The sequence below is a fragment of the Perca fluviatilis genome, chromosome 2 (assembly GCF_010015445.1).
Source record: "Perca fluviatilis chromosome 2, GENO_Pfluv_1.0, whole genome shotgun sequence".
NCBI classification, from domain to species: domain Eukaryota; kingdom Metazoa; phylum Chordata; class Actinopteri; order Perciformes; family Percidae; genus Perca; species Perca fluviatilis.
In genome coordinates this window covers 32671562-32698315 of record NC_053113.1, presented here as the reverse complement: position 1 = coordinate 32698315, position 26754 = coordinate 32671562, and the positions used below count along the sequence as shown (strand labels likewise).

Genomic DNA, 26754 nt, shown 5'->3' with positions numbered 1-26754 from the left:
CTCCTTTCACAATGAGGTTGCTGCTGCATAATTTCGTCTGAACTGTCAGTGTTATGTTAATGATGTTTCAACAGGGGATGCCTTTACTCTCTACAGCTGTAGCTGGGAGCACACATTTGGCATCCAGGGGTGGTACGGTGCAGAGGTGTATAGTCCAGGTGCCAGGAAGTAGAAATCCTGTCCAACAGCGGTCCCAACCATCACTAAACCAGCTCCTCTACCAGGTAGATGAGCTCGTTAGTGAAAACACCTGTTCTAGATGTAGAGGCAGATCCAAAAACATGGCAGGATTTTTACTTTCTGGCACCTGGACTATACACCTCTGGTACGGTGTGTCTTCAATGCCAAGTGAGAATGCATAATGGTGTTTGGGATGAGTGGATTGAATAGGATTGTGTAGTGTTGTGTATGCTCATTTACTGTTAATGTAATTTGTTTGTACTGAATATTATTGTTTCCCCCGTGGGGACTATTAAGTTTGCCAGAATCAGAAACAGTTTCAAGCAGGAAAATTAAGTCTTCTTTTTGAAACTTATTTGGCAGTGCTATCTCTACACCATGCAGATACAGGTAATTGGTTCTACATGCATACTGAAGAACCAGGATATGGACACAGCTCTCATCACCAGTCATGACGGCATTGAGAGAATGGCTATTAGTGCTTTTGTCAGTGCAGTGTTTAGTTGTACTCTAACACCTGCATGTATCTTAAATTTTGCTGTAGGCTAATGAATTATTCATGTTTATCTGCTTGTGAAGTCAAATCAAAGTCAAAATGACAGTTTAATCAGGAGTAACTGAGACACTGTGGGTCCCTGGAGCAAATGACGAAGCTGTTTGAGTCACTGAGAGGATACAGCCTGCTCCTGGACTGAGTTAACCTCGTCTGTCACACCTCGAAGATGCAAGGAAACGAGGTAACAACCCTGCAAAAATTACACAATTTAGCAGAGAAGAATGTGTAATCTGTACTGAGATATGATTGGCTGGTGGGCTGAAGGTTAGCCACATAGCCTATCAAAATGAGTGTAATTGAGACTATGGCCCCTTGGGGTCGCTCTCTCCCTGCTCCTCTGGTCCCTGCAGCCTCCTGCTGTCCGTCTCCATCTCCTTGAAAACCTTATCAGCTGAAGTCATCAGGTGCTCCTGTTTGGCCATAATCGAATGTTAGAGGGCATATCAATTAAAGTACAAGCTGAATTAGCCTGTATCAGCCTGTTTTTTTATTATTATAAAGACTGGCCTCTTCCAAACAATAGGAGTGACGTAATGTGCAATATTTTGTAATGCTATTAATTAGGCTAATCATTTAAATGGCTAAAGTAAATAGACTGTGAATGGTGTCAATAGGGCGCAGCTCAATGAATATGCAAACAAGCTATTATTTATGGACAGATACTATACGTATTATTATTATTATTATTATTAGAATCCATAGGCTACACCTGATTTACCAGTTTACCAAAGTGCAGTGTCGTTTGTTTGATTGGTTTATTTTTGTACGTTTCCTCGGTTTTGCCATGTAAAATCTGGACTGCAGCAACGCCTCACGACTTGATTTTTGTTTTTTTTCTCCCACGATGCTGTGCGGCAGGGGTTATCTCGTGTGTGCGCTGTTTGTGGTGCTGAAGCTGCGCGTGCCTCGGAGGTTGCTACCATAGAAATCCACTCGAGCATCCTTCCGCGAGGGGGCCAGAACGAAGAATCATTTGTTTTCGACGATTGGGAAATAAGATGTCCCTGCCAGCTGTTTAAGCCTTATTTCTCTTTTTATAACATCATTTAGCCTACATTCATTCTTTAAGCACAAGTTAACAAAGCGTGGACGTTTCTGAAGCCGTTTTCTCTGCTGTTTTTCGAGGCTCGTCTTCTCTCCGGTGCCGCCGTCTGCCCAGCAGTCTTTGCCGCTTCATCTCACATCCTTTATGCACAGCACGCTGCTCCGGTCCTCCCCAACAAAACACACATTCGAGTCCGAGCACCATGGCCCGCTCCCGGCGCTTTCACTAAGAGACATGGAAGCCAAACAGCACCCGATAAAGAGCATCAAAAGCTACCCGGAAACCGGCGGCCGGAGCCTGGCAGCGGCCGCCGGAGGAGACGGTGGGTATAAAGCCGGCTCGGCAGAAATGGAGATGGAGGCGAATATCAAGAAAGCCATCGACTTCAAGGTGGAGGGTCACCGCTGCTACAAAGAGAAGAAGTTTCGGGAAGCAATCGGCAAGTACCACCGGGCGCTGCTGCAACTCAAAGGGGTGCATGTTGTCGACGGGACGACGGGCTCCGAGGTCAACCTACTGAACCAACCCTCGACCAAGCTGACCGAGGAACAGCGGAGAGCCGTGGAGAGCACCGAGATCGAGTGCTACGACAGCCTGACAGGTGAGCAGCACTGGTGCACCCCCGCAAAAACACCCCGACTTCTGCAGCCTTGAAGTAACCTATAGCCTATACTGCTGACACCATTGCTTGTAGGTTGTAGCTATTTCTGCAGGTGCTTGGTTTGTGCAGAGGTGAAATAACACTAAGTGAGAACACTGGAATAAATCACGTCGTGTTGGTGCTGAATAAATAGAGAATATTATATCATATTATGAGGGGATGTGTATGCTGTCTGACCAAATTAGTAGGCTACAGTGTCCTAATCAAGTCATTGACATGGCTCTTCTACAGCCTTTCAAATAATGTGTAATCTTTTTCCTTTTAGAAAAATAAAATAAAAAGACAATTTATAAATAAAGCCACATGGCCAAAAGCCTTATGCTAGAAGAAATATAGGCTTGTTTTCATTATGTAGGCTATGAGACAAGTTCACCACGCTGTTGTGTTGTAACATCAATATTTCATAAGGGGGTCTGAGGTGACCATCAACCATCCAATGGGTGATGTAAGGCTGTGGCACCACTTTGCAGTGACTTTACTACAGGGTTAACTGACCTCCTTGAGCACAGAAAAGATGTACTCATACTGCTCTATCACTCTAGTGATACTCTAGTGGGGGTGGTGATGGCGCAGTGGATATGACACTGGGTTCGATTCCCACTGCGATACATCAACCAATGTGTCCCTGAGCAAGACACTTAACCCCTAGTTGCTCCAGAGGCGTGCGTCCTCTGACATATTAATTGTAAGTCGCTCTGGATAAAAGCGTCAGCTAAATGACATGTAATGTATTTTTAACTGTTACTGCACTCAGTTGCCATAGCCAATATGGGTGCTCCAAAAAATAGGCCTAACTCAATTATTTTCATTATTGGACAGGATCTATGCTCAATATAGAGATATTGAAAAAAGAAACTTGTCTATCAATCATCTATCAGTTACTGTTGATCATCACCAAGCTAGATTTTCAATATTTCAGAGCGTATTCACGAAGTAATATGTGTTATTATTTTGTGGTATTAATTTGAACAACAAAATAGTGTATTATGATTTACTGTATATATTATATTGCTTGTAGCTTTGCTGTAAAAACATAATTATGACTAGAGTATGTGCTCAGTATGCAGAGTGAGCAGCAGATCATGATTATTGTTGACCTCCCGGAGTGAGATGATGATGGTGCTATATCACAACATTTATAAGACATCACTACCCATATGAATGTTGTGATTTTGGGTCATGACGGTGGCAGTGGTGATGTTGTGTCTCGTTGCTCGTGTCCAGGTGCTGCTTTGTCAGCCTGCCACGATGCATTGAAGGTCTCCTTGTTCTGTGCAGCATTCAGGGCCCTGTCTTGAGCCTGTAGGGAGGCCACTGTGGCGTGAAGGAAAGGATGGGGGAGGGAGTGCAAAATAAGGAGAATTGGGGGAGGAACAGGAAGGAAGAAGTAGTAGATATGTGCAGGAAATTACAAAGAAGTCAGAGTGGTATAAGAGAGGAATAGTAGAGAGCTGTGGAAAAGAGAGAGGAGAAGAGGGGGAGGAAAGGACTGCTAGCATGCGACATGGGACCATATCTACCATGGCAACCATCACCGGCCCTTTTCCCTGTTGTTGTATTATAACGGCTCATACCGTCCCCTCACTGCTGCTTCAAACAGGAGCATCTGCACACACACACACACACACACACACACACACACACACACACACACACACACACACACACACACACACACACACACACACACACACACACACACACACACACACACACAAAGAAACCTCACTTCAACCCTGCTTTGCCATCAATGACTGTGTTTACATTAACTACATGAATGTATGTGCTTTAATCTGAATGAAATGTTTATATGGGTGGTTTATACAATCTTTATATTGATATTCCTGTTGATATGCAAAGCCATTTTAAAGAGTGAAGACATCTGCTCCACATTATGCCACGTCCTTAACCTTAAACCTCCATAAACCCTATATTTATGTCATGTTATGGTTTTACCTTTATGGGTATCTAAATTCAAAATGCCACACATCCCATTAAAAAAAATAGAACCAACAACGTGTTTGTCTGTTTCTCAGTACTTTCCAACCTTCCACTCCTTTGTGTCTCACACCCAAGCCTATTGGTTTCTATTGAGAATGGAAATATTTTAAAGAAAACTGCTTATAAGCAAATAGTTAATTTTTTTAAATAAAGCAATTTCCCAAAACAGCTGGACACTGTGGTTTTTATTAAACACTACTTCAACAAGAGTACTGTAAATAGTGCATTTATTGGCAACTATGTTAAGCTGTGGATTAATAGGCCTACACATTTGGTGCTCTAGTGTGTATTTACAGCAGCAGGACAGTGTGACTCAGTGTAACTGTGTTGCTCATTGGTGTGTTTTGTAGTACGTTTTGATAAAAACTATCAAATCTATCTAATCTATCTAAGCAATGGAGCTCTGTGGCGCAGAGGAGTCAGATATATCAGTCTTTAGCTACACAGGCAAAACTTGCTAGTAGGATCAATTAACTGTTGGTTTTGGTCTTTTCATAGCATTGGTTTACAAAAAAGATAAATGTAAAACAGTACAGCTTTACCTTTTAATGATGCACCTAAAACTGGAATACTCCACATTGGTCTGAATTCAACATCATCTCATCAATATCATCGTCATCTTTCCATTACTCTTATATTGACATTTCTTGGTTCTCAGGTCCAAATCATACACCATAATGTTTTTACTTTCAGATTATTTTCTGCCACCCAACTCTGAATATCTTTGTGCAATTTTTTTAAATCCTCAGAAAATGTTATAGATTTCATATTCAAGGTTACTAATGAGCTAGTGTGGTCCATGTTGGCCTTATCTGTGATTATATGTAACAAACATACAAATGGCAGTTCATTTAATAAGAGAAATGTCTTTTTAAAAATAAATCAGAACTAACTCTTACAATGACTGAAATCAAGCCGTGACTCATTGGGTGCATAGTAATCCTGCTGAAGGTGTTTGTTGTGCGGCTCCACCTGGTTACACAGAGTTCTGCTTCCTTTCGCTCTGACGCATGATAGAAGAGCAACAATCAAGTCCCTTTCCATTGTTGTGTATTTGTGGGTTCATGTGTGTGTGTTTTCTTGTCTTCAGGACTTTTATTGTTATGAGGGCAAGCCTTTGCTATGGGGATTTTGAGGTAGTTGTACTTTACTTGAGTATTTCAATTTTGTTCAACTTTATGCTTCTACTTCACTACATTTCCGAGGAACATTTTCAAATATATATAGCCTGCATTAAATTCACAGCTATAGTAAATACCGTAGTTTACAAATCAAGATATGACATCCATTATATATGATGAGCTCATGAAATGTGATGCATTGTTATAACTTAAATTACCCAACAGTATATAAAGTAGTTTAATGACAACAGTAAAATACTGCTTTTATAATAATCCAGTAATATTATGTAGAGTAATAACACTGACAGTGGCCATTTTTCTGCAATAAGTAGTTTTACTTTTGATTAGAGCTGAAAAGATGTGTGTATCAATCAATTAGCTAATCAACAAAAACTATTTTGATTACCATATAAGTAATTAATCAGTCAAAAATGACAACTATTCTTTGGTTGTAGCGTCTCCGTTTTAAGGATTTTCTGCGTTCCCTTGTGTTATGTGATAGTAAACTGAACATTTTAGGGTTATGGACTGTTGGTTGGACAAAACAAGCAATTTTAAGTCATCACTTTAGGTAAAGGAATCTGTGATGGGTATTTTTCAGCTACTGAATAAATGCTGAGTGACTCAACCACCAGCTCAGCTCACTGATCCAAAACACAAGATAGAAAGATGTAAGGGGAGAACAATATATAAAAAGGAGGATTAGAGAAGAGCAGAGAAAGACTAAATGTGTTCTCAAAAAAGGAAATAATTCAGGAATGAACAAGATGATAGTTATAGGAAAGATGCCACCAACAGAGAAAATAGGGCTGCTCGATTATGGAAAAAAGTCATAACTACGATTATTTTGGTCAATGTTGAAATCACTAGTATTTACCACAATTACTCGTTGAATTTCGGAAAGATGTTGCAATTATTGAACTTAAAAAAACAATGAAAAAGTTAAACAAATCAGCAGTGAAAACACCTAGAACTGTACATTTCCCTTAATACTTTTGCAATTTAAACTCTTCTTTCATTCAGAACAAGACAAAATAAGAGTACTTGCAAAACGTAATGTGCAAAAAAACTGTTTTTCTCAATTATTCTTTTTTTGTGATCTTTAGGAGCCGAAATCGTAATCACAATTAAAATTTCGATTAACTGCACAGCCCTGACAGAAAATATGAGTTTTTAGCATTATATATGGGAGTGGACGTGGTTAAAGAGAAGAAACACAGAGAAATTAGTCTCAGCACCGACATCTATGTTACCTGATTCTGTCAAACCGAAAGACGATGGATGATGAATGTCCTATTTGCTGGCCTTGTTAAGGAGATACCCCGAGTCTCTGTATCCCTGCAGGGCTGTATCTAAATGGGTTACACCACCACCACCAACATCTGTGTCTGTCGCAGTTCACAGTGGTGCAACATGTTGGCCTGAGGCAGACTGCCTGTCAGCCCCCCTCAGCCATCCATCCACCTGACACACTGGGAGGCACATACAGTAATAAGACATTTTTTACTGATATTGATCATGAAGAAGCACTTTCACAGCATCTAGTCTCTTTACATTCACAGCATAGTCTCTTTACATAAACAGCACACAGACTTGTATCAATCAGTTTAGAAGCTACAATAACTTTAATCTGTTCAAATGTACATTAAAAAGTATGAGTGAGAGCGATAACTCACTTTTCATTAACTCCTGCTTGCTCTGATCTCTGCCTGAATCTCCTTTTGTTCCTTTTGACTGGCTCAATCTGTGAATGAGTCATAAGTCACAGCCTTAGGAGAGACACAGCAGGAGGGGATGAGTGAAATTGTTTGTTTCGTAACACCAGCCACCTTTTTATTTAACTGCTGCAGCTCACTGCTGGCATAAAAACGTGATCTGTATCTTGATGCGTTATCTCGATAAAGAAAAACACATTGTGATCCGAATTTGGAGGTGGTCAGGCTAGCAATGTGTTCAAACCTCAGCCAGGTGTAAATGCAATGCGTACCGCAAGACCATGTTCTTAAGAAATAAATCCACCCAACAAGTTGAAAGGTCAAGCCTTTTCCTGCTAGCTTAAGGAAGCCTGGCAAACGTTACAAGTAGTAGCAGTAACGTCTTGACTTGGCTGCATCGGGGACGGCTACCCCATGTTTGTTGACACCTAACTAATTTGCATATAAAGATTCAATTCCAATTCAGGTACAATCAACATAACTAGAACACATTTTAATACCAGATGTAAATGTGTTTTCCATTATGTGTCCTATATATTCTGAGCCTCGGGCCATCAATGAACTTTTAAACCATGACGTGCAATTATAGGCCTTATACTAAAGATTTAATGAGCCTGTGTTGTGGAATTTGTGGAATCTGTGTACTTGCTGGACTAGAAATACAAGCACTATCTTCGTCATAAATCAAAAGAGAGCTGTAGTGCTTTAGCTGCATTTCCTCAGCAGCCTTGAAAATTCACCAGATCACAGCCTCTTAGCCCAATCTTCAGATGGGGGTTGTATTAAAATGATGTCAGTGATGTATAACGCCACAGACGGGTTCATTTCACCAGTTCACTCTAACCCACTGTTGGTGAACTGTCGAGGCTTGCTTACAAAAGCAGAACAGAACATAAAACCCCTCCCTTTCATGTCCTGCCAGCTCCGTCACCAGGGAACGTGGTGGAGTGCATGAGATAAAGGCAGAAGAGGAGAGTGAGAATGAAATTAGATGGGGAGAAGAAATGTGAGATAGAGGGGTTAATATGAGGAGAAAGCATGGTCTTATACAAGCAGTTGGCAGACGAGAAGGTTATGCCTGGTGCTTTGGAGAGAATAAATGCACTATGCAATGTGCTCGTAGGAGGATGGAGGAGGAAGAGGAGGGATAGAAATGCCATGGCCGAGGGTGAGAAGGGGGATGGGGGGTGCTTTGTTTGGTGTTTTTCCTCCCTCTGTGCCTGTATGTCTGCCATTGGAGGGGTGGCCAGAGCCGAACGAGAGCCGTCATGTGCCAGGGCTGCAGATGGTATGGCATTGCTGTCAGGGGTGAGACTGGCACGCCCTCTACTGTAACACTCACACTGTACTGTGCTCTCTGTACCAACCCTTCGAATTACCTCACAGCTGAGAAAGAGAGATTTGGTGGATGGGGGAAGGGGTGAGTCAGTAGAAAAGGTGAAGTAGCTGAAATGGGGGAGGGAGAGAAAACAAGGGAGCGGGAGAAACTGGACAGAACTCTTAAATATGATGGGATTATACAACAGTGGAGGGAGGGTACGACCGTAAAGGATGGTGACAAGTAGGGAACGAGCGGAGGAAAATGCTTGCCGTTGTGACCTCTGAGTAGAGATGGGAGGGTTTTTAGAGCTGCATTTTAATTTATTTTCGTATTGTGAGGAGGATAATGACAAATCCAATCCAGACCAAACTGATTTATATCAGTGCCCAGATGACTCCTGTCACAAGAGTAAATAAGGTTCAGTCATCTGTCAGGAGGAAAATGAAAGAAGACAGGCAAGGACTCAAAGCGAGAGGGAAACCGAAGAAGAGGATATGAGGGCAACAAGCAAATATTTTTAATATGCTTTTTGTCACATCTATTATTAATTTAATTGAGGAAAACAGAACATACTGTGGTGATCCAACAAGAACACATAAGGCGTTTTTTTATGGACCAAACAGTTCTGCGGACTTCCTTGAGAACTACATACCTTCAAGGGCCTTTTTTTTGTTTGCATTCACACTGGCAATAGGAATGCTGAAGAGACGTAAGCTGGCCGCTCCGTCCGCCCCACTCCCCGCCGCTTGCAGACTACAGTTCGCAAGCTAGGTTGTCTGTCTTCGGAGCTGGCTAGTTAGCTATCTACAATCTGCTGTCCTCCCGGCAAAGTTGTCTTCTAGCGTTGGGGAATGAGGTGGAAGGACCGACCGTATGGCTCATTTCATTTTCTGTAACCAGTGTAGCATGAAAGTATGGTGGAATTAGCAGGCTAGCTAGATAACTAGCCAGCCGCCCGCTAGTTAGCTAGCTAGCTAGCTTGCTAATTACGTCATGTTTTTTATGCTACACTTGTTACAGAAAATAAGCTGACCAAAATTGTCTATGCTGTGACAAGAGTGTGTGGATGAAGCATTAAGTTGTTAAATATTACTCTTTTAGCAGCTGACTTGTTAGCTAGCAGATAAAAATGGTAGTTACCGGTGCTGAATTGGCTCATGTGATCCATCAATCATCGACGAAACGACTATGGTCTAGAGACCAAACACTGTACATAGTTCCTTTTGCACTTGAAGAGTACCTTCTCTAAAGTAGGAGCTACAAAAAAGTCCCACAAAACGGTGTTCTGAGAATTACGATCATTCGTAGTGGTGCGGACAGATTTACATAGTGAACAACAAACACAAAAGAGAAGCAAATGCTAACATGCTGATGCTTAGCTGGAGTAAAGTTAACCATGTGTACATCTAGCATGGTACAGCTCAGCTCAAGCACCTGGTTTTTTGGTACCACCTTGATTGAGGTTCCAAGCGAGCTGAGCGGATATTGGTGATATTGCGGAGTTGACTGATTGGTCACTTGGAATTGTCACTTTGCAACACGGGACATCCTGCACAAACCCACCTTTTTAAAATGCCAAAAAGCCAAGTTACCATCAGTAGTGACCACAATTATTTTATTCACTCGACCCAGATTTTACAAAATGGCAGCCCACAAAACTATGCCGTGTTCAATTTACGAACTAGAGACATTCCTTTGGTTGCCGATGAAAGGATCCAGCGAGAGAACACACTGTGTTTGTGTCGCGTTGAAGATGATGTCACTGCAGTTTCAGGCGGCAGCACTGTTATGATCAGCTAAGAATCCTACCTACATTGATGGGGTGGTACTATCTATCTACAGTATGTGTTGTGTCTAATTAGTACCAAACACAAACACACAGCTATCCGCAATAGTTTTGCTGATTTTTGGTCATATCAATTGGCAAAATAATATTTTGACCTGATGATGGTGTAACTTGAAAAGTTAAGAGATCATCAATGCTATTGCAATTAATTCTGAGAGGAACATGAATGTCTGTAACCAACATCAATGGTAACCCTGGCAATAGTTCTACATTTCACTAAAAAGATTTTGACACTAGAATCTATTGCAGTTGTTGATAAACAATTTGGCCAATACTGTACTGAAGGTGGTTTAGATCTTTTCCAGTGTTGCAGTAAAACCTTATTTGCTGTATGAATGTATTTAAGGCGTGTACCTAAAATGATCAGCATGGGGTCTGGTTGCACTACAGTGCGTAACACTGAAAATGTCCTCGCAGTAGAACTCTGACCAGTTTGGAACAAATTATAAAACATTTGCATAAGTACCTTTGGCAAAATTACATTTCTCACATTTTGCTGACACCTCAGGGATTTATTATAATGCTTTTGTTGTGCCCATGTGTTTGTGCTATGTGTTGTGTTTAATATGTATGTTTGTGATTTAGATTTTTGGACTGTAATCATTTTCTGAAATGGACTGACAGTTGGAAGTTATGAATAAATTGAAAGTGTCAGTCAAAGGTTTTTTTTTAGTCCGTAGTTAAATGTCATGGCATCAGCTGAGAGAAAACCGAAAAAGATGCCCTTTTCATGACACCCTCAGAGAGAGAGAGAGAGAGAGAGAGAGAGAGAGAGAGAAGATAGATAGGGAAATGCAAAATATGCATCCTCTGTAAGCCATCAGTAATGAGAGTTTGCTGAAGCTATTTGCTCATATCTAACACCCTGTGCTCCAGTGGACGGTGTAGAGTAAACAAACTGGTTGTTTATATTTATCCCCATAGCTCCATGCTGATAAAAAGCCCATGTTGGTTCCTATCTGGGCTTTCCCTACTTCGTTACATGCGCTGCCGGGGGTTGACATTGAAAACACGTCCTTGTTACACCCTGTTTATGATGGCAGTGAAATGGAAAGGTTGTGTTAAGCCCGATTTGCTGATCCAGCACTAACCATGATCCTCAGTGGAGCAGGTTTACCAGCACTTTCACATCAGTGCTGTCAAATAAATAAAAGATAAATTGTAATGCAAAATTTGGAGTTCAAATGTGAAATTTAAATATAAATTTAAATAATAATCAATGAATGTGTATTAACAATCAAAATGGATCAAATGACTACTTGTACGTATGCACAAGGTTTTTATATATACACCTTACAGAACTTTCCTACCTCAGCCAAAACCTGTTTCGGAATTTGTGAAATGAAGAAAAATAAGTGTTGTTCTGATTGTTTTGGTTCACTCCAACTGCTCTCGTCAACGTAGGTTAAGGCTGCAGCCAGCAGCTGTTTTTAGCATAAAAAGCTCAAAAAACCACACTGTACGCTACCTTTCCAGCCCCAAACAGCAGACGCACTTAGCGACTAGCTGGTGAACATAGAGGAGCATTTAGCTGCGAAAGAGCCACATACAGTACAGGCCAAAAGTTTGGACACACCTTCTCATTCAATGCGTTTCTTTTTATTTTCATGACTATTTACATTGTAGATTCTCACTGAAGGCATCAAAACTATGAATGAACACATATGAAATTATGTACTTAACAACAAAGTGTGAAATAACTGAAAACATGTCTTATATTTTAGATTCTTCAAAGTAGCCACCCTTTGTTTTTTTATTAATAAGGGAAATAATTCCACTAATTAACCCTGACAAGGCACACCTGTGAAGTGAAAACCATTTCAGGTGACTACCTCATGAAGCTCATTGATAGAACACCGAGGGTTTGCAGCGCTATCAAAAAAAGCAAAGGGTGGCTACTTTGAGGAATCTAAAATATAAGACATGTTTGTTCATTCACCATTACACTGTTATATGTTTTTGTTCATTCAATAGTTTGATGCCTTCAGTGAGAATCTACAATGTAAATAGTCATGAAAATAAAGAAACACATTGAATGAGAAGGTGTGTCCAAACTTTTGGCCTGTACTGTATTTGCATCAGGAGCTGGTAATGACCTAAAACAGAGCAAAAAGAGAGTGAATATTGGACTTGCATTCATCAGGTGGGTACAAAAATGACTCCAAATGAATGTTGATATTGCTCCGTGTCTGCTGTATGTGTAAATATGCAGTAAGCACTGATCCATATTAGAAGAAAACAGGCTGCCAACACATGGCTGGTTTTTTTTGGAAATTATGAAAGCTCATGCTTTAGCCATTCATTTACTTCAGGTACTTAGTGAAAAGGCTTTACTATCTCGCAGATTAAGGCTGACTCCATGAAATTCTGAGCCAAACCATTTGGCAGTTATTTCTGTTGACCTTTCCAAAGACTCTCTCATCTATCTTGTTGCCAGTATAATGCAGAGAGCATTTTTCTCACAGCTACCGTACATAGTTATCCAAACAAAACTTAAAAAAGAGAGAGAAAATGGATCATTATTAGCAAGCTTTTATTGTACTTTACAACGTTTGACTTGTGCATGTTCAGAGTGGGTAGAAGCAGTTTGACAGAAGCAGAAAACAGTAGCCAAAGATCTGTTGAGCTGAAGGCAAGAGTCTGCCCAGTGTCCATAGATGACATCCCTAATCAGATAATGGCATAGCTAAGGGCCACAACAAAGTTATGTCTCTGTCAGAGAGTTCAACTACAGATTTAACATCAATAAAAGTCTCTCTTATGCTTTATTAAATTGCACTTATCTACTTTTTAAATCCCTGGTTTTACTCATGAGAGTAAAAATAATATAGAAAGTCCTGGATCCTCCTTTTGGCGCTCGGACACTTAAGGATTTAAAAAAATTATACCAGTTGTAATGAGTTAAATAAAATCATGACTACATGCTACTGTTCTTTATTTTCTTTCGAGGCCTAAAGAAACCCCACAAAGCCCCACCTTGAGTATCATGGGCTCACAGTACAGACCAGAAGAAACTGCTCATCTTTCAACTCTGGAAACTGTGATGTGCAATGGAGAGCATTTAATGGTTTCATCTTTGGTGAAGTCATAGAGAAGATAGCTTCCTCACTTGTATAAATATTTAAGTAGATGAGCATTAATCCTGACTCAGCGACTATTTTAGGAGTATGAAACATAGCAGGAGGGTGTTTGATGGAACAAGGTAGAAGATGGGGAAACAAGTGTTGGGGTTTGAAGATTAGGATGATGGTGAGGGGGTAATTTCCTAGCCACGTTACTGGGAGCACTTAGCATACTGTGTGATTAAAGCTAAAAAAAAAATCCTCTCTGTCTGGAACAATACTGTTCCTCCTACTCAGGGGTTACATTAGGGATTTGTTATGTGGGGGATGTCTGTGGTTATATCATTTTGTAAAAGCGAAAAATTATTTAAGCATAATATCAGAGCAATTTACATTCTGTTATTAAACCCATCAGTTTTTGACCTATTTTTCTCCCGACCTTACCATCCACCTATCACTTTCTGCCATTTGTGATGTCTGACTGACTGACAAGTGCACTGAGGTCCCTTCTTTTTTCTGTTTTATGGCGGGTGGCAACCAGCATTAAGTTGCGTTACTGCCACCTAGACCGATGTCGCTGAACTGTTAAGTAGCTTTTTAAGGAAACCCCTTAAAAAGGTCTGATGTTTTGCAAGTTTTTACATCACCTCATTTAGGACTACAGTATGTTCTCTAAAGCTACGAAGAAAAACGTGTTTTAGTCATTGTTTGGGGACTAGTCAATCTCCCTCTGCCCCTTACTCCCTGTGAAATGTAACTTTACAGAATAGTGTTACATTCACGGACGATACGATTCTTCTCGTACAAATAAAGGGAAGTCCTTCTTGGTGGGAGCCGTTCTTTTTATCATTGTGCGTTATACTTGGTTTTTTTTTATTGTCCAATTAAAACGTTTTCTAAGTATTGCATGAATTGGATTCAAGGCAAGGCAACTTCATTTACTTAACACATAATTGCAAAGTAGATTCACTGACAAAGCAGAGGGATATGGCGCCACCTTCTGTAATGTTTATAATGCTGATCCTTGACATTAGGTTTGGCAATGTGGGTAATTTGGTGCTGCTAAACCTATGAACCTAATGAAATTACATCTGATCCAAATCTTACCTTATCATTGTGGTGGATTATTTCGCAGATTAACCCCCGCCCCCTAAGAGAAAAAGAACAATGTCGGAAAGCTTTAAGATCCAGCTCCCTCCAAAGAGCCGTAATTCTCGTCACTATAGCAGAATAATCTGGCTACTTTACTTCACTTTCCTCCCAGGATCAATGTTGCACTGTGGGTAATCCGTGCTAATATGTTTGATGTACTAGCAAGGCGTACGGTGTCAGTGTTATGAGGGGATCAACATGCCAGGGTTGGAGGGGGGCAAGACAAATGCTGTGAGGTTAGCATCACATATGTAAAGCCTGGCTTTGTCCAAAGGTAACAATATATGGCTACCAACATCTCTTAAGCTCACTAATTGTCACATACCACACTTATGGAGGTGTCCTATCTTCATTTACCTGTCCCTCAAAAGCTACAAATACAGGATGCACACTTCTCAACCTTCACTGTATCTCTCTATACATTTTCACTGTGCACTCCTCAGAATAGTCATGCTCTTTCAACAAAGCTCTGACTCATTTGTAAGGCACTCTACATTTCCGACTACTTCAGAGGGGCCTGGGGAGGCCTCTGAGAAACACACAGTCAAACAAGAGCAATAAGAGAGCAATTATGAGGGTTTTTTAATACCGTTAGGAGCTGCATTAGTCTTTTGCAAAAATGACACACAATCAAAGAGATCATCTGCACCACTTGTTTTAGGTGAAATGGTATTTGATGACAAGATGAGCTTTTATCATCGCTGTGTAATGATAAATCACAGCATTCATTATGTAGATTTCCTCTAAGGTAAATAGCCTTTTATAGGCCTAATCCTTATGTCAAGTTTTAAGTGATATAAAAGATACAAAAAAACACTCAGCTGCTGCATTATGGGAGCATCCTTTAAATAGCATTGGGTGAAAAAAATCCCCACACAAGCTATGAAATGAAATGACAGGTTCAACATTAAAAGCGGCAACAACTTCTCGGAAATTGAAGAAAGATGATAATGCAGGCAGTGTCTGTTGAAGGTGGAATAAATGCTGTGTCATGTCAGTGCTGACAAGCCTTTGTGATAAAGCAAGCTGAGAACTGTAGCCCTGTCCTTCTCAATAACAGAGAAAGGCCTTCGCAAAAAGGCTTTGGGTGGAGCTATTCTTAGTGGGCCTGACGAGACCGGCTACACTGTCTGAGAGCTGTGTGACGTCAGCATGTTGGATCGGATTTTGCTCTGAGATTGTACGTGTGAGGCGATTTCATAATGATGACTATGCACAGTTAATTTGGGTCTTTAAATAAGTCAGTTGCAGGACTGTGACATTTTGTAAAGAAGAGATGGTACAGATGCACAGTGACAATGCCAGGAAAAATGGAGGAGTGAGGGACGAGGATGTGGAAATGCGGATTGTGTGTCTGTGTGAGAGTGATGGGTCTCTCCATCTGCCATTATCTTCCTGCAGAACTAATTACAAGGTGATGGACAGCAGACTAATCAGCAGGGCCACAAGTGGCTTTAAATTAGCCGGATCATGGTGTCGCGCCTGGTGTGATGGAGAGGAGCTGGTGGTTACATGGGTCCTGAGGGAAGATGGTGATGTAGAGAAAGAGAGTTGAAAACATTTATCATAGGAGCTTCCTCCCCTTTGTTTATCTTCCTCCTCTTGTCCTCTGTAATTTTTCCCTTTGGCTATGTCTGGATTTAGTTTTGTCAGTGCTGTCTCTGTCTCTATCTCTGTCCTCCCTCGCCCCCTGTCTCTCTTGTCTTATTTCAGCTTCCTGCCTCTCTCTCTCTCTCTCTCTCTCTCTCTCTTTCATTTCTCCCAGGCTTTGGCAGCTAAATGAAAGCGAGTCTCTATGCAGGCTCTGTTTTTTCAGACATGATGCCAAACCAGTGGGGTTCCTGAGCATGTGTTAACCACTCCCACTCACCGCACCTCATCATTCGACATTCAAGCAACAGAAATTCACATTCACACACTCGCACTCGACAGCTGCTTTGCACCTGTTGGCTTTTTTTGCTGGATTTATAAATTCAAATGCATTCTTTTTTGTTCCATTTATTTCCAATTTCCTGTGTTTTATCTATTTTTTGCTTCTTCTTAAATCTGGCCCCAGAGACAGACGTTCCTCAGAAAGAGATACTAACACTCATGACGCTGACACTGAATGTACGCACACAAATCCTCAGCTCATTCGTCCCTCTCCTCACATCAAGTCCCCCTTTAAGACAAATCTATCTTGTCTGCACCACTGATTTCCTGTGTGCAGTCACACCTCATTATTCTGCCTCTCTCATCTCAAGTGTGCTCATAAAATACCGTTTGAAAGCTGCATTTTTAACCAAAAAACAAAATCAGCAAGCCATATCTGATATTCTGTTGATGTCAGATGAGGAATTGCCTTTCTAAGAGAGATCAAAGTTCAGGATCAGCTAAGCAGCCGAGGAGCTGGTGTGGTTTCAGGATGGACACTTGAGCACCATGGATGGGATGGACTGTGTCCCCAATCACAGTGGTTCCCAATCTATTTTGCTTGTGACCAGGTCTGCAACTAATGATTACTCACTTAATAGTCAGAAGATAGTAAAAAATGACCACAACTACACCACTTCCTACACTGGCACTGAACATTGGCATTGGACATGATCTATATGCACAATGTTCCACTTCTGGGATTGCTAGAATTCCGCCAGGATGTCACTCTTTTTGGCCAGATGTCTGTTACCTTTTGCTTTCTTTGTTTTGGAATTTTAAACTCCAGTGGATTTATGAGGACTATGGTTAACTCCTCCTCAGATCTCTGCAGGGTAAATCCAGACAGCTAGCTAGACTATCTGTCCAATCTGAGTTTTCTGTTGCACGACTTAAACAACTCTTGAACGTACACGTTCCACCAAAACAAGTTCCTTCCCGAGGCTATTTTGCAGCGGCACCGTTGCTCCGTCCGGCGCTTAGCGCCGCCCATGACGATTGTGATTGGTTTAAAGAAATGACAATAAACCAGAGCACGTTTTTCTCCCTTCCTGTGTGGACTAGCCAGACCCTCCTCTGCAGCGCTGTGCAGGAAGGTCTGGCAAAGCGAGACTACATTGGATGTAAATTGTGAGGATCAGAACAAAATGGCATCTAACCAGAAGTGTAAAAGCAGTAGAGTGCAGAATAATGTACAGAATGAACAGTAATATATAGAATAAATATAGAATGTAGATGATATGATAATACGGGACACAGCCAGGAACCCTCGGACTCACATGTCTCTGTCTCTCAGTGCCTGGGACACCTTGGCTCCAGTGATATTGTTCTGCTGTCTTTTATGGGGCCTCTGTCTGTCTGTGTCCCTGCCCAGCCTGCTCTGATGATCCTGTCATTATCACACCCTTAATGCATCTCACCACACTCTACATTTCCTCTGGCATGCCATCCGTCTGCCTAATGGGCCAGCAGGGTGCGGCCGGCCAGTCATCACTTGTGCACACTGTCTTTGTGTTTGTGTAGATCTGTACAGTTATGTATCTTTTAAACAATTTTTTTGCATCAAACAGTTCATTTAAAGTCATCGTTGTGTGTGTCTGTGCATGGTTGTGTCGTCATATATTATATCCAACCCTTGTTTAAGCCCAGTTCGCAGTCACCTGTGTTACTGTGTGTTTGTGTGTGTGTGTGTGTGTGTGTGTGTGTGTGTGTGTGTGTGTGTGTGTGTGTGTGTGTGTGTGTGTGTGTGTGTGTGTGTGTGTCTCTCTCTCTTATGTTTGTTAGTGTTATGTTGTGAAAGTGCCAGTGAACTCTCTAACTGCGTCAGCAATTAGGCCATTATGGACTGTAACTGAATCCTCTGAAAGCCTTTCACTGCTGCAAGGCGATAAAGGATGGGTGTGTGGAGGGATGAGAAGCCGGACGGTTGTAAGAAATAGAGGAGTGGAGTCTGTAGAGACGTGTGCAGGACAGGTAGAGGGCACCTGAGGTGATTCCCAGAGCTGACTTGTGATGGCTGAAGATGGGGAACAGCTCCGACCTTGCTGCTTTGCTCTGAGTCTTGACCTTTACTTAAAGGTCCCATGGCATGAAAATGTCACTTTATGAGGTTTTTTAACATTAATATGAGTTCCCCCAGCCTGCCTATGGTCCCCCAGTGGCTAGAAATGGCGATAGGTGTAAACCGAGCCCTGGGTATCCTGCTCTGCCTTTGAGAAAATGAAAGCTCAGATGGGACGATCTGGAATCTTGCTCCTTATGAGGTTATAAGGAGCAAGATTACCTCACCACTGACCACTGAGGCCTATATAAAAGCATCCAAAGAGCACCATGTCATGGGACCTTTAAAATGAGAGGATCGTCAAGCTTGCTTTTGTTCTTCTTTCTATGATGGTGTGTGTGTACATCCATCTAATGATGATGGTATTGACAGATTTGAAATACTCTATATAACAACTTTCATACAAGAAAGGCAACTAATAAGAGGAAACAAACAAAAACATGTGTTTGTAAGTCTGTAAAAGCCAGCTAACTAAATAGGTAAAAATGTTGAAATGCATCATCAAGGTGCATATGTGTTATTTTAGTGCATCAGTTCAGCAAATACAGCAAATACCTTATAAAGGTTGGTGGGATTGTGGAGATTATGATGCCACTCTTAGTCCTTTGGTAGATGCTTTTCACTGAAGAAAACTTACTATGACAAATCAAAATGTCTGCTGTGAAAACACCTACACGCAGAGAAGTTATACATCAAGAAATGGATCATATCTTTATGTTTTTATTCTGTATTAAGCAGCAGGTATCTCTTGATAATAATTGAATCATAACTACAAGAATGTACTTGGATTGATGTAATAATAGAGTATTATTTTAAAAGGGGGACAAAGGTAGTGGTAATAACAGTTTAATTATAATTTTATTATAAATGTAATGGCACCTCCAGAGCTGCCCATCCTCCCATTTTAATTGCATGCAATAGAACAAACATGTGTACAGCTTCAGGCAGTGACTCAACACAAACACAGCACACACAATGTTCTGCCTGCATCTACCAGACATGTGCAACTTCAACCACTAAATACCAGAACACATTGATTGTTATTGAATTGGTCCGTCCCCTGATGTCCGTGATGAATTATTTAGTGTTTTGCACTTGCGTTGTTGACGGGCAGACCTTCTACAGTATCTCTCTGAGGTTCAGGGGGGAGATGACAGGTAGAGGACCACTAACTGCTTTTAACGCACTCCTCCCTTTCTCCTCACCCTATAGTCTCCCACAGGTCTCACCTCTTCTCCTCTACTTTAGTCTCCCACATATTAACCTCCTCCTCCTCCTCCTCCTAGGGCAGCCATGACCCTCACCCTGCCTCTCTCACTGACTTCTCTGTATATCAAGAGATGGACAGAGGGAAAGAGGGAGGATGGAGGGAGGGAGGATGGAGGGAGGGAGGGAGGGTTAAATAGAAGTCAGATCAGGGTGGGAAAGGAGTACATTGAGGGAATTTATTTTTGATGTATCATCAAATAAATTAAGACAGTGGCAGAGAGGGAAGGAGCGAAAGAAAAAGAAAGAACAAGTAGGGTCGAAACAAAACCTCAAGTGCTTGTGGTCACCAGAGGAAAAGTGATATCTGAGCCATCAGCAGGCATTTAAAGGCTTCGGTGGACCAATTGTGGACTGTTATTCCGATTTACGCTGATCTCAGAGCTGCTGAGAATCGCTACGGCGCAGTGCTGCTGCAACACACATTTATAGGATTGATGACTAAAATAAAATACAAGTCTTATTCCCGAGTACTCCACATTACATTTCATGGTGTTTTTCAACAAATGAAAGTGCCAGTCGTTTCAGGTTTAGATCTCCTGGCCTCAGATCTTTACTTCACCGCTCAAATCTCATCCCAAAGGACTGTCGCTCACTTGATCTCTGAATCCTGCCCTTCTTTTCCTCGTCTCTCCGGCTGCCCCTGCTGCTCACAACACATCTGCTAAATCAGGAGGATAAGACTTAGTCACAGTATTCAAGCCATCATTCTCAAGATGAATTTTGTTTCTCCTATATTTTTGTTTTTTGCATGTCGAGCTCAACAGCAGCATACAGAGACGTTACTCTCCTGCCCCAGGGTTCAAACTGCTTGCACGACTTTTTGTGTCTTCTCTACGCCGTGAGACATTTAGTATTTAGCTATTTATAGTCAGCTCCCTGCCATCCTGAGAAGGAACTGTGGAGGCTAAATTTCACTGTGGCTCTATTAAAAGGCACAGAGTGAGATGTCAGCGAAATCTCCTCGTCTTTGTTTTACACTCATGGGACGTACTTGTCCTGTAAACTTCTCTAAATGAGACTCGAGGCAAATGTTTTATATTATTCATTATTACAATTAAGTTTCAAGCCTTTGCAACATGCAAACGACTAACTTGTTCCCTCTCTTCTTTCCTGCAGCGTGTCTGTTGCAGTCAGAGCTGGTAAACTACGAGAGGGTAAAGGAGTACTGTCTGAAGGTGCTGAGCCACCAGAGAGACCACTTCAAGGCCATGTACCGAGCCGGCATCGCCTTCTATCACCTGGGCGACTACGAATGTGCTCTACGCTACCTGCGTGACGCCAAGAACCGCGAACCCACAGGTGAGGATAAACTGTGCATTCAGTTATGCTCGCATGACAAGTGACAGAGGCGTATACTGTTGTGTTACTGCAAGTTAAAGCATAACTCTATAGTTTTAAGATTATAGCATTTTAAGTGTATATTTTGAATTACAGTTAAGTTATAGAACACAAGCTTAATGTTTAGAACGTAAAAGCACGCCCCTTCTAGCCCTGCTCCTGGTACCATTGTCTCACAAAGTCTGCTCTGTACGGTCAAGAATACATTATGGGTAATTATCACATTCCCATTCCAACATTATGTGCCCACCCCCCCGAAATACGTAATACATTATGTTTAATGAAATACCAAATATGTCATGTTTACATTTATTCACATTTAAAAAGCATTGACCTAATAAACGCATTGAATTGGAATAGCTTGAAACCCACATTATTGTTTACATCCATATGTGCTTGCTATCATTATTTTCTTCCCCGCCTTTGTTGACACATTGTTGCTACATTTCTTCAACAGTGGTATAGCATGGTACCATTGGCAGGACTGTGTAACATACTGTAACATACCATAGAATTTTTCATCTGTTCTCTGATGAGCCATGTGCATCGATCTGAGTCAACAAGCTTGGCTGTTTAGATAGACAAAATAGAGCTGAGTGTTAACTGCAAGCTCTGTTTTTAATATCAGAGAGTATGTGTGTACATGTTTCTGCAGAGCTTTATGGGATTAGTAGTTGATTCCCAGTTAAAACATTAGGTTTTAGCCTATTGCCGTTGGTGGTTGGTGGTAGAAAACTAATTAAAGGAATACGCCACCGTTTGTTGAAATAGTGCTTATCACGGTCTACCCTGGCTGTAGATAGGTGGGCCAATGCATTTTTTGTTTCAGTGCAAGTAATTAGGTTGTTTTTTTGTTTTTTGTTGGCTCACTTTTACTCACAACATGCTAACCGGCAACATAGGATTCCATTCACTATGCTACTACATTTTAGCTCTGTCATAACCAAACTCACTGCTGTGCTGTTATTTTTCTGACATGAAATTAACCTAAATTTAACTGATTTAATAAATGAGATTGCATTGGTTGAAGCAAATATGTGATTCTTCTTTTTCATTTCAACCCTTCTGCCTCACATTCACTACATTTTATCTCTCCATCGCAGACACCAACGTGCTGCGGTACATCCAGCTGACAGAGATGAAGATAAGCAAGAGCGGTCAGCGGGAACGAGAGAGCGGCAAAGAGACCCAGGGCTGACCCTCGACCTTTTCACCCTCCTAAACCTTTCAACCTTTGACCCCACATCGATCCTCCCTCTCTCCTCCTCTATCAACTCCTGACAGCAGCACAGCCCACAGACAGAAGACCCAATCACCCGCCAGCGAAAAAACGGGAGATATGTCAAGCTCTGTCTGCAACCCGACCTCCTTTTCCTTCTCTTCCCTCTTCTTCTCCCTCTTTTCTCCCCTGCTGTGTTTCCTCTCCCTAGACGCAGACAGTCGAGCAAACATAAACAAGACAAGAAGAAATGCTGTATTATACTCAAATGAAACGGTCATCGTGGTGGAATGAAAAAAGGAGCTTTAAAACATACTTATGAATAATGGACATTTGCGTGATTTAGTAAATGTTTTAAAGACATAAAATGCATTTAGTTTCTGCTCTCTTGCTCTCTCTTTTTCTATCTGCCTTCTCTCTCCATCTTATTTCGAATTCTTGAGGAAAATATCGGGGTTGGGAAGCTCGACCACAGGACAGGACTGTGTGTGGACATAAGCGGTGGATAATGAGGGGTGTGCGTGACACATATCAAGATTTGATTGTACATCCTACCCCAATAGGGCGCACTCAGGCCCCTTACGCAGACTATGGGACAGACTAGCCCGGGAAATCTTTCATCAAGTAAAGAAAACGCCTGCCTTTGTGCTTAATCTATCGCTCTACTGTCTTACTTTTCTTTCCTGGATGCCATATATCTCAGTTTCTGGACTGTTTTTTTTTTTGTTTAATTCAAGGGCTAATTCAAGTGTTTGTAAACCGTTACTAGGGTTTTTATTTTGCTTTGGGCGTTCATCATACTCGTAGTCATTCATAAATTGTTAACGGCATCTGTGTCTCCAGCAGTTCCTGCTGTCATCAGGTGTGCTATTGTGGAAACTGGTGTGTCTTGAAACTGTTGTCCAAAGCCCCTTCTGGGCTTCTGTGTTGTCGTAGAGACTGTCGAAAGCCCCTCCCTCCCCTCCCTGTTGTCCCGTTAATGATGTCACAATGGAAAATAGCCAATGGGATCGGAGTTCCATCAACCGCCGTTGGCTAGATGGAAATCCACTTTAAAGTTTCACAGCGAGAAACACTTTAAAGTTTCTAAACGGAGGTCCAACCTTTTATCGCTAATGCTGAAGCTTCGCAGACAGCGATAACACGCCGAGGAGACTCTGGGCAGCGTTAGTGCAGGGAAAAACAATCACAGACATACTGTCCTGACAGTCCAGATTGCCATCTTGGAGCACTCAGATTTAGGGCACTTCAACAAGAGTGTCGCCATTTGAGATTTCCTCCTATAGTTTACTGATAAATAAAACTTCTGTGTTTGAAAATGGTTCCAAACATAGAGCTGTAAGGACAGATAACACACAGCATTAGCATTAGCCAACACTAATGGATATGTGTGTGGATATCCATGGCTAGCTGTCAAAAGATACATAAATAATTTGCTTCTCTTGTGACTTGTGAAGCTGAATCATTGATAATGCAAATATTGCTTTTATGATAGCATTACCACACGTTTAAGTCTGCCTGCGCTGTTCTGCAGAAAGTGGGATTGATGATTTGTGAAAGCATGACCTTAATTTCCCTTCTCTCTGATGCCATGAAACTCAGTTTCCTGTTTCCCGTGTGCAAGCCCACCTCCTGCATGTAACGTGTGGCTCCAGAGAGTTACTTCAGATGTTTGGGATAAGGATTATGTCTGCTCTATTGCTTTCTGTCATGGCATGCTGCCACACTGTTCTCTCATACCTCTATTTTCTCTGTCCTGCCCTTTATAAACACAGAAGGTGGCGACAGACTGTGATCACAGCAGTAGAATAGGTATCAAAAAAATCTTGAAAGAAAACAGGTCTTTAATAAATCAGGGTCACCTTCTGCCTCGGCAAAGGTGAGAGATAAGAGATAGTTCCACCGCTTAAGATAGTCAAAAAGGAAATTAAATCAAAGAAAGATACTGTAAAAGATTTCCCCTACCTATTTTTTCAGTGACCTGCTGGAGGTAAATGGGGATCTAAGTGTGTCAATGGGGCTCTGGAGAGACGGCACCATGCGTTGAGGGGACCGGCATGATACAGAGAGGCTCCAGTGGAGGGACAAGTAGGCCATAGTCAGCTGCAGTAAAGCAGCTGCAGCTCCAAGTCACTCCTGCAGCAGAGACACAGCATTACAAAAAGTTCAGAGCTGGGAGATTTATCATCATACATTAAATGGCTGAAAGTATGTGGGCACCTGAGCATTAAACCCATGTACGATTACTGAACATCTCATGCACAAACTTCAGGTGCTGCCATAACAATCTCCGCTGTTCTGAGTCACAATGAAGTGCAGTAATTTCACACTCTGATTTCGGACACAAATACTATAGTGCCCTATGTAAAGTGATTTAGGACTTAACAGGTGTTACTTTATTGTTGCGTTAAGATTAGGCCCAAATCAAAAGAAAATTAAAGTTTGGAGCCAGGGGTGTCCATTTAGTTTTATTAGCCATATAGTGTACATCATAGGAGATATATCTCAATATAATTAAATAATAATAACATAACATTTTCTTAAAGGAAAAGTCTGACATTTTGGGAAATATGCTAATATGAAGCTACAGCCAGCAGCAGGTTAGCTCAGCTTAGCACAAAGACGGGAAACGGGGAAACAGCTAGCCTGGCTCTGTCCAAAGGTAACAAAATCCACCTACCAGCACCTCTAAAGCTCACTAATTAACACTTTCTATTTTGTTTATGTAATCTGTACTAAAACGGACGGAAAGTGAATAAGCATATTTCCCAAAATGTTGAACAACTCCTTTAAGTTATCGTACTGATTGGATTGTCACTCATTTCTCAGAGAACACATCACCGGTGTATAGCACTAATTATAAATACAGTAAATAAAAAAAACAGTGAGTCCAAAAAAAAATTGATCTCCAAGCTCTGGGGTTGAGGCTCTGGTATCTCAGAGGAAATAAAACAACAAACAACAGCGAGGAAATGGCACCTACAGGCTCGGTCTCCCTGGCTGCCTGAGCTGAGTCTACTCACCCTCTGGCCCCTCGGGGACAGGTCTCCTCCCGTGGTCCTCTCTCCATGGCACCGGTCCGCCATCTTGTTTTTGTCTAGCTGTGCTAAGTCATTCTAGCTCAACATGTACTACAACCATCTAGGGACAACTAGCTGCACGGAAAACAGGCTTATCTCTAGCTGATCGGTTCTTGATTAATGACAGAGATGACTCCGGGGCTGTTATTGTGAGCCTAATCTGTGCAAATAGAGATAGAAACACCTGATCTCTGCATCAGTGTAGCTTTGAAAACCGACAACAAAAAGCACAACAAAAAAGAGACGGACAAAGTCAAACTGGCTGTGTTATTTTTTGCTATTTTGCTTTGATGTCATTTGAGGTCAATGTTTGTCAAATGTCAGAGTAGTTTTTTGTGAATATATGATACAAATGTACAAAAAAAATAACAAAAATGGAAAGTTTATGGTTGTGAAGAGCTTTACTTTACTGAATTACTTTATCAACAAAAAAAGAAAAGCAAGAGATACAAAAGAGATATTTACTGACGCTCCATCACACAGAGCTGCTTTGTGACGGTGTCTGTATTTGTTAGTATTTCTGTTGACGTCCCTTTTCATCAAGGGATCCAGAACCGGCTCAGAGTATGTGCAAAGCCCTTTGACACCCCCGTCTGAATGCCCTTTGACCCGACTCTTCTGTCTCTGCACAGTAAGACGAGTAGTAAGAGTGAACTCTGAGGAACTTCTATCGGAGCGCAGAGCTGCTCCTCACAGACACAGACCTCCGTCCTGTTGGTTTCTGTAGTGAAGGAGAGAAAAGCAAGGGACACGAAGGTGGGGAAGTCAAGGCTATGACTGTGTCTTTGTCCCGCCTCGCTCCAAAGAGGCGTTTTTCCATGCGACATCCGAACATCACAGGCCTCCATCACTGGTTTTACTGAACTGCTAGCCCGGGAATGCACTATTGATTGGTTATGAATAAAGTTTCAAACAAAGAGGAATGGTGTTGTTGTTGTTGTTGTTTTTGAACAAAGTCTGTTTACAGGTAGTCTATATCAACGACGTTTTTACTTCCAGGATTGTTCAGGTGCCGCCGGAAATTCCGCCGGATGTCCGTCATTTCGGCCGGATGTCCGTCACTTTCCGCTTTCTTTGTGTTGGCGTTCTAAATTCCGGTGGATTTCTGAGGACTATGGTTAACTGTCTCCTCAGATCTCTGCAGGGTAAATCCAGACAGCTAGCTAGACTATCTGTCCAATCTGAGTTTTCATTACGACTAAAGCAACCTTTGAA

General features: G+C 41.6%; 1 protein-coding gene across 1 annotated transcript; it reads left to right on the top strand.

Moving 5' to 3' along the window:
* Positions 1–1606: 1606 nt before the first annotated feature.
* ttc9b (tetratricopeptide repeat domain 9B) lies at positions 1607–26462 on the top strand. The gene is made up of 3 exons (XM_039788075.1): positions 1607–2382; positions 21019–21201; positions 22344–26462. The coding sequence occupies exons 1-3, from the start codon at positions 1926–1928 to the stop codon at positions 22436–22438; spliced, it is 735 nt and encodes a 244-aa protein (XP_039644009.1). The 5' UTR covers positions 1607–1925; the 3' UTR covers positions 22439–26462.
* The last annotated feature ends 292 nt before the right edge of the window (positions 26463–26754 follow it).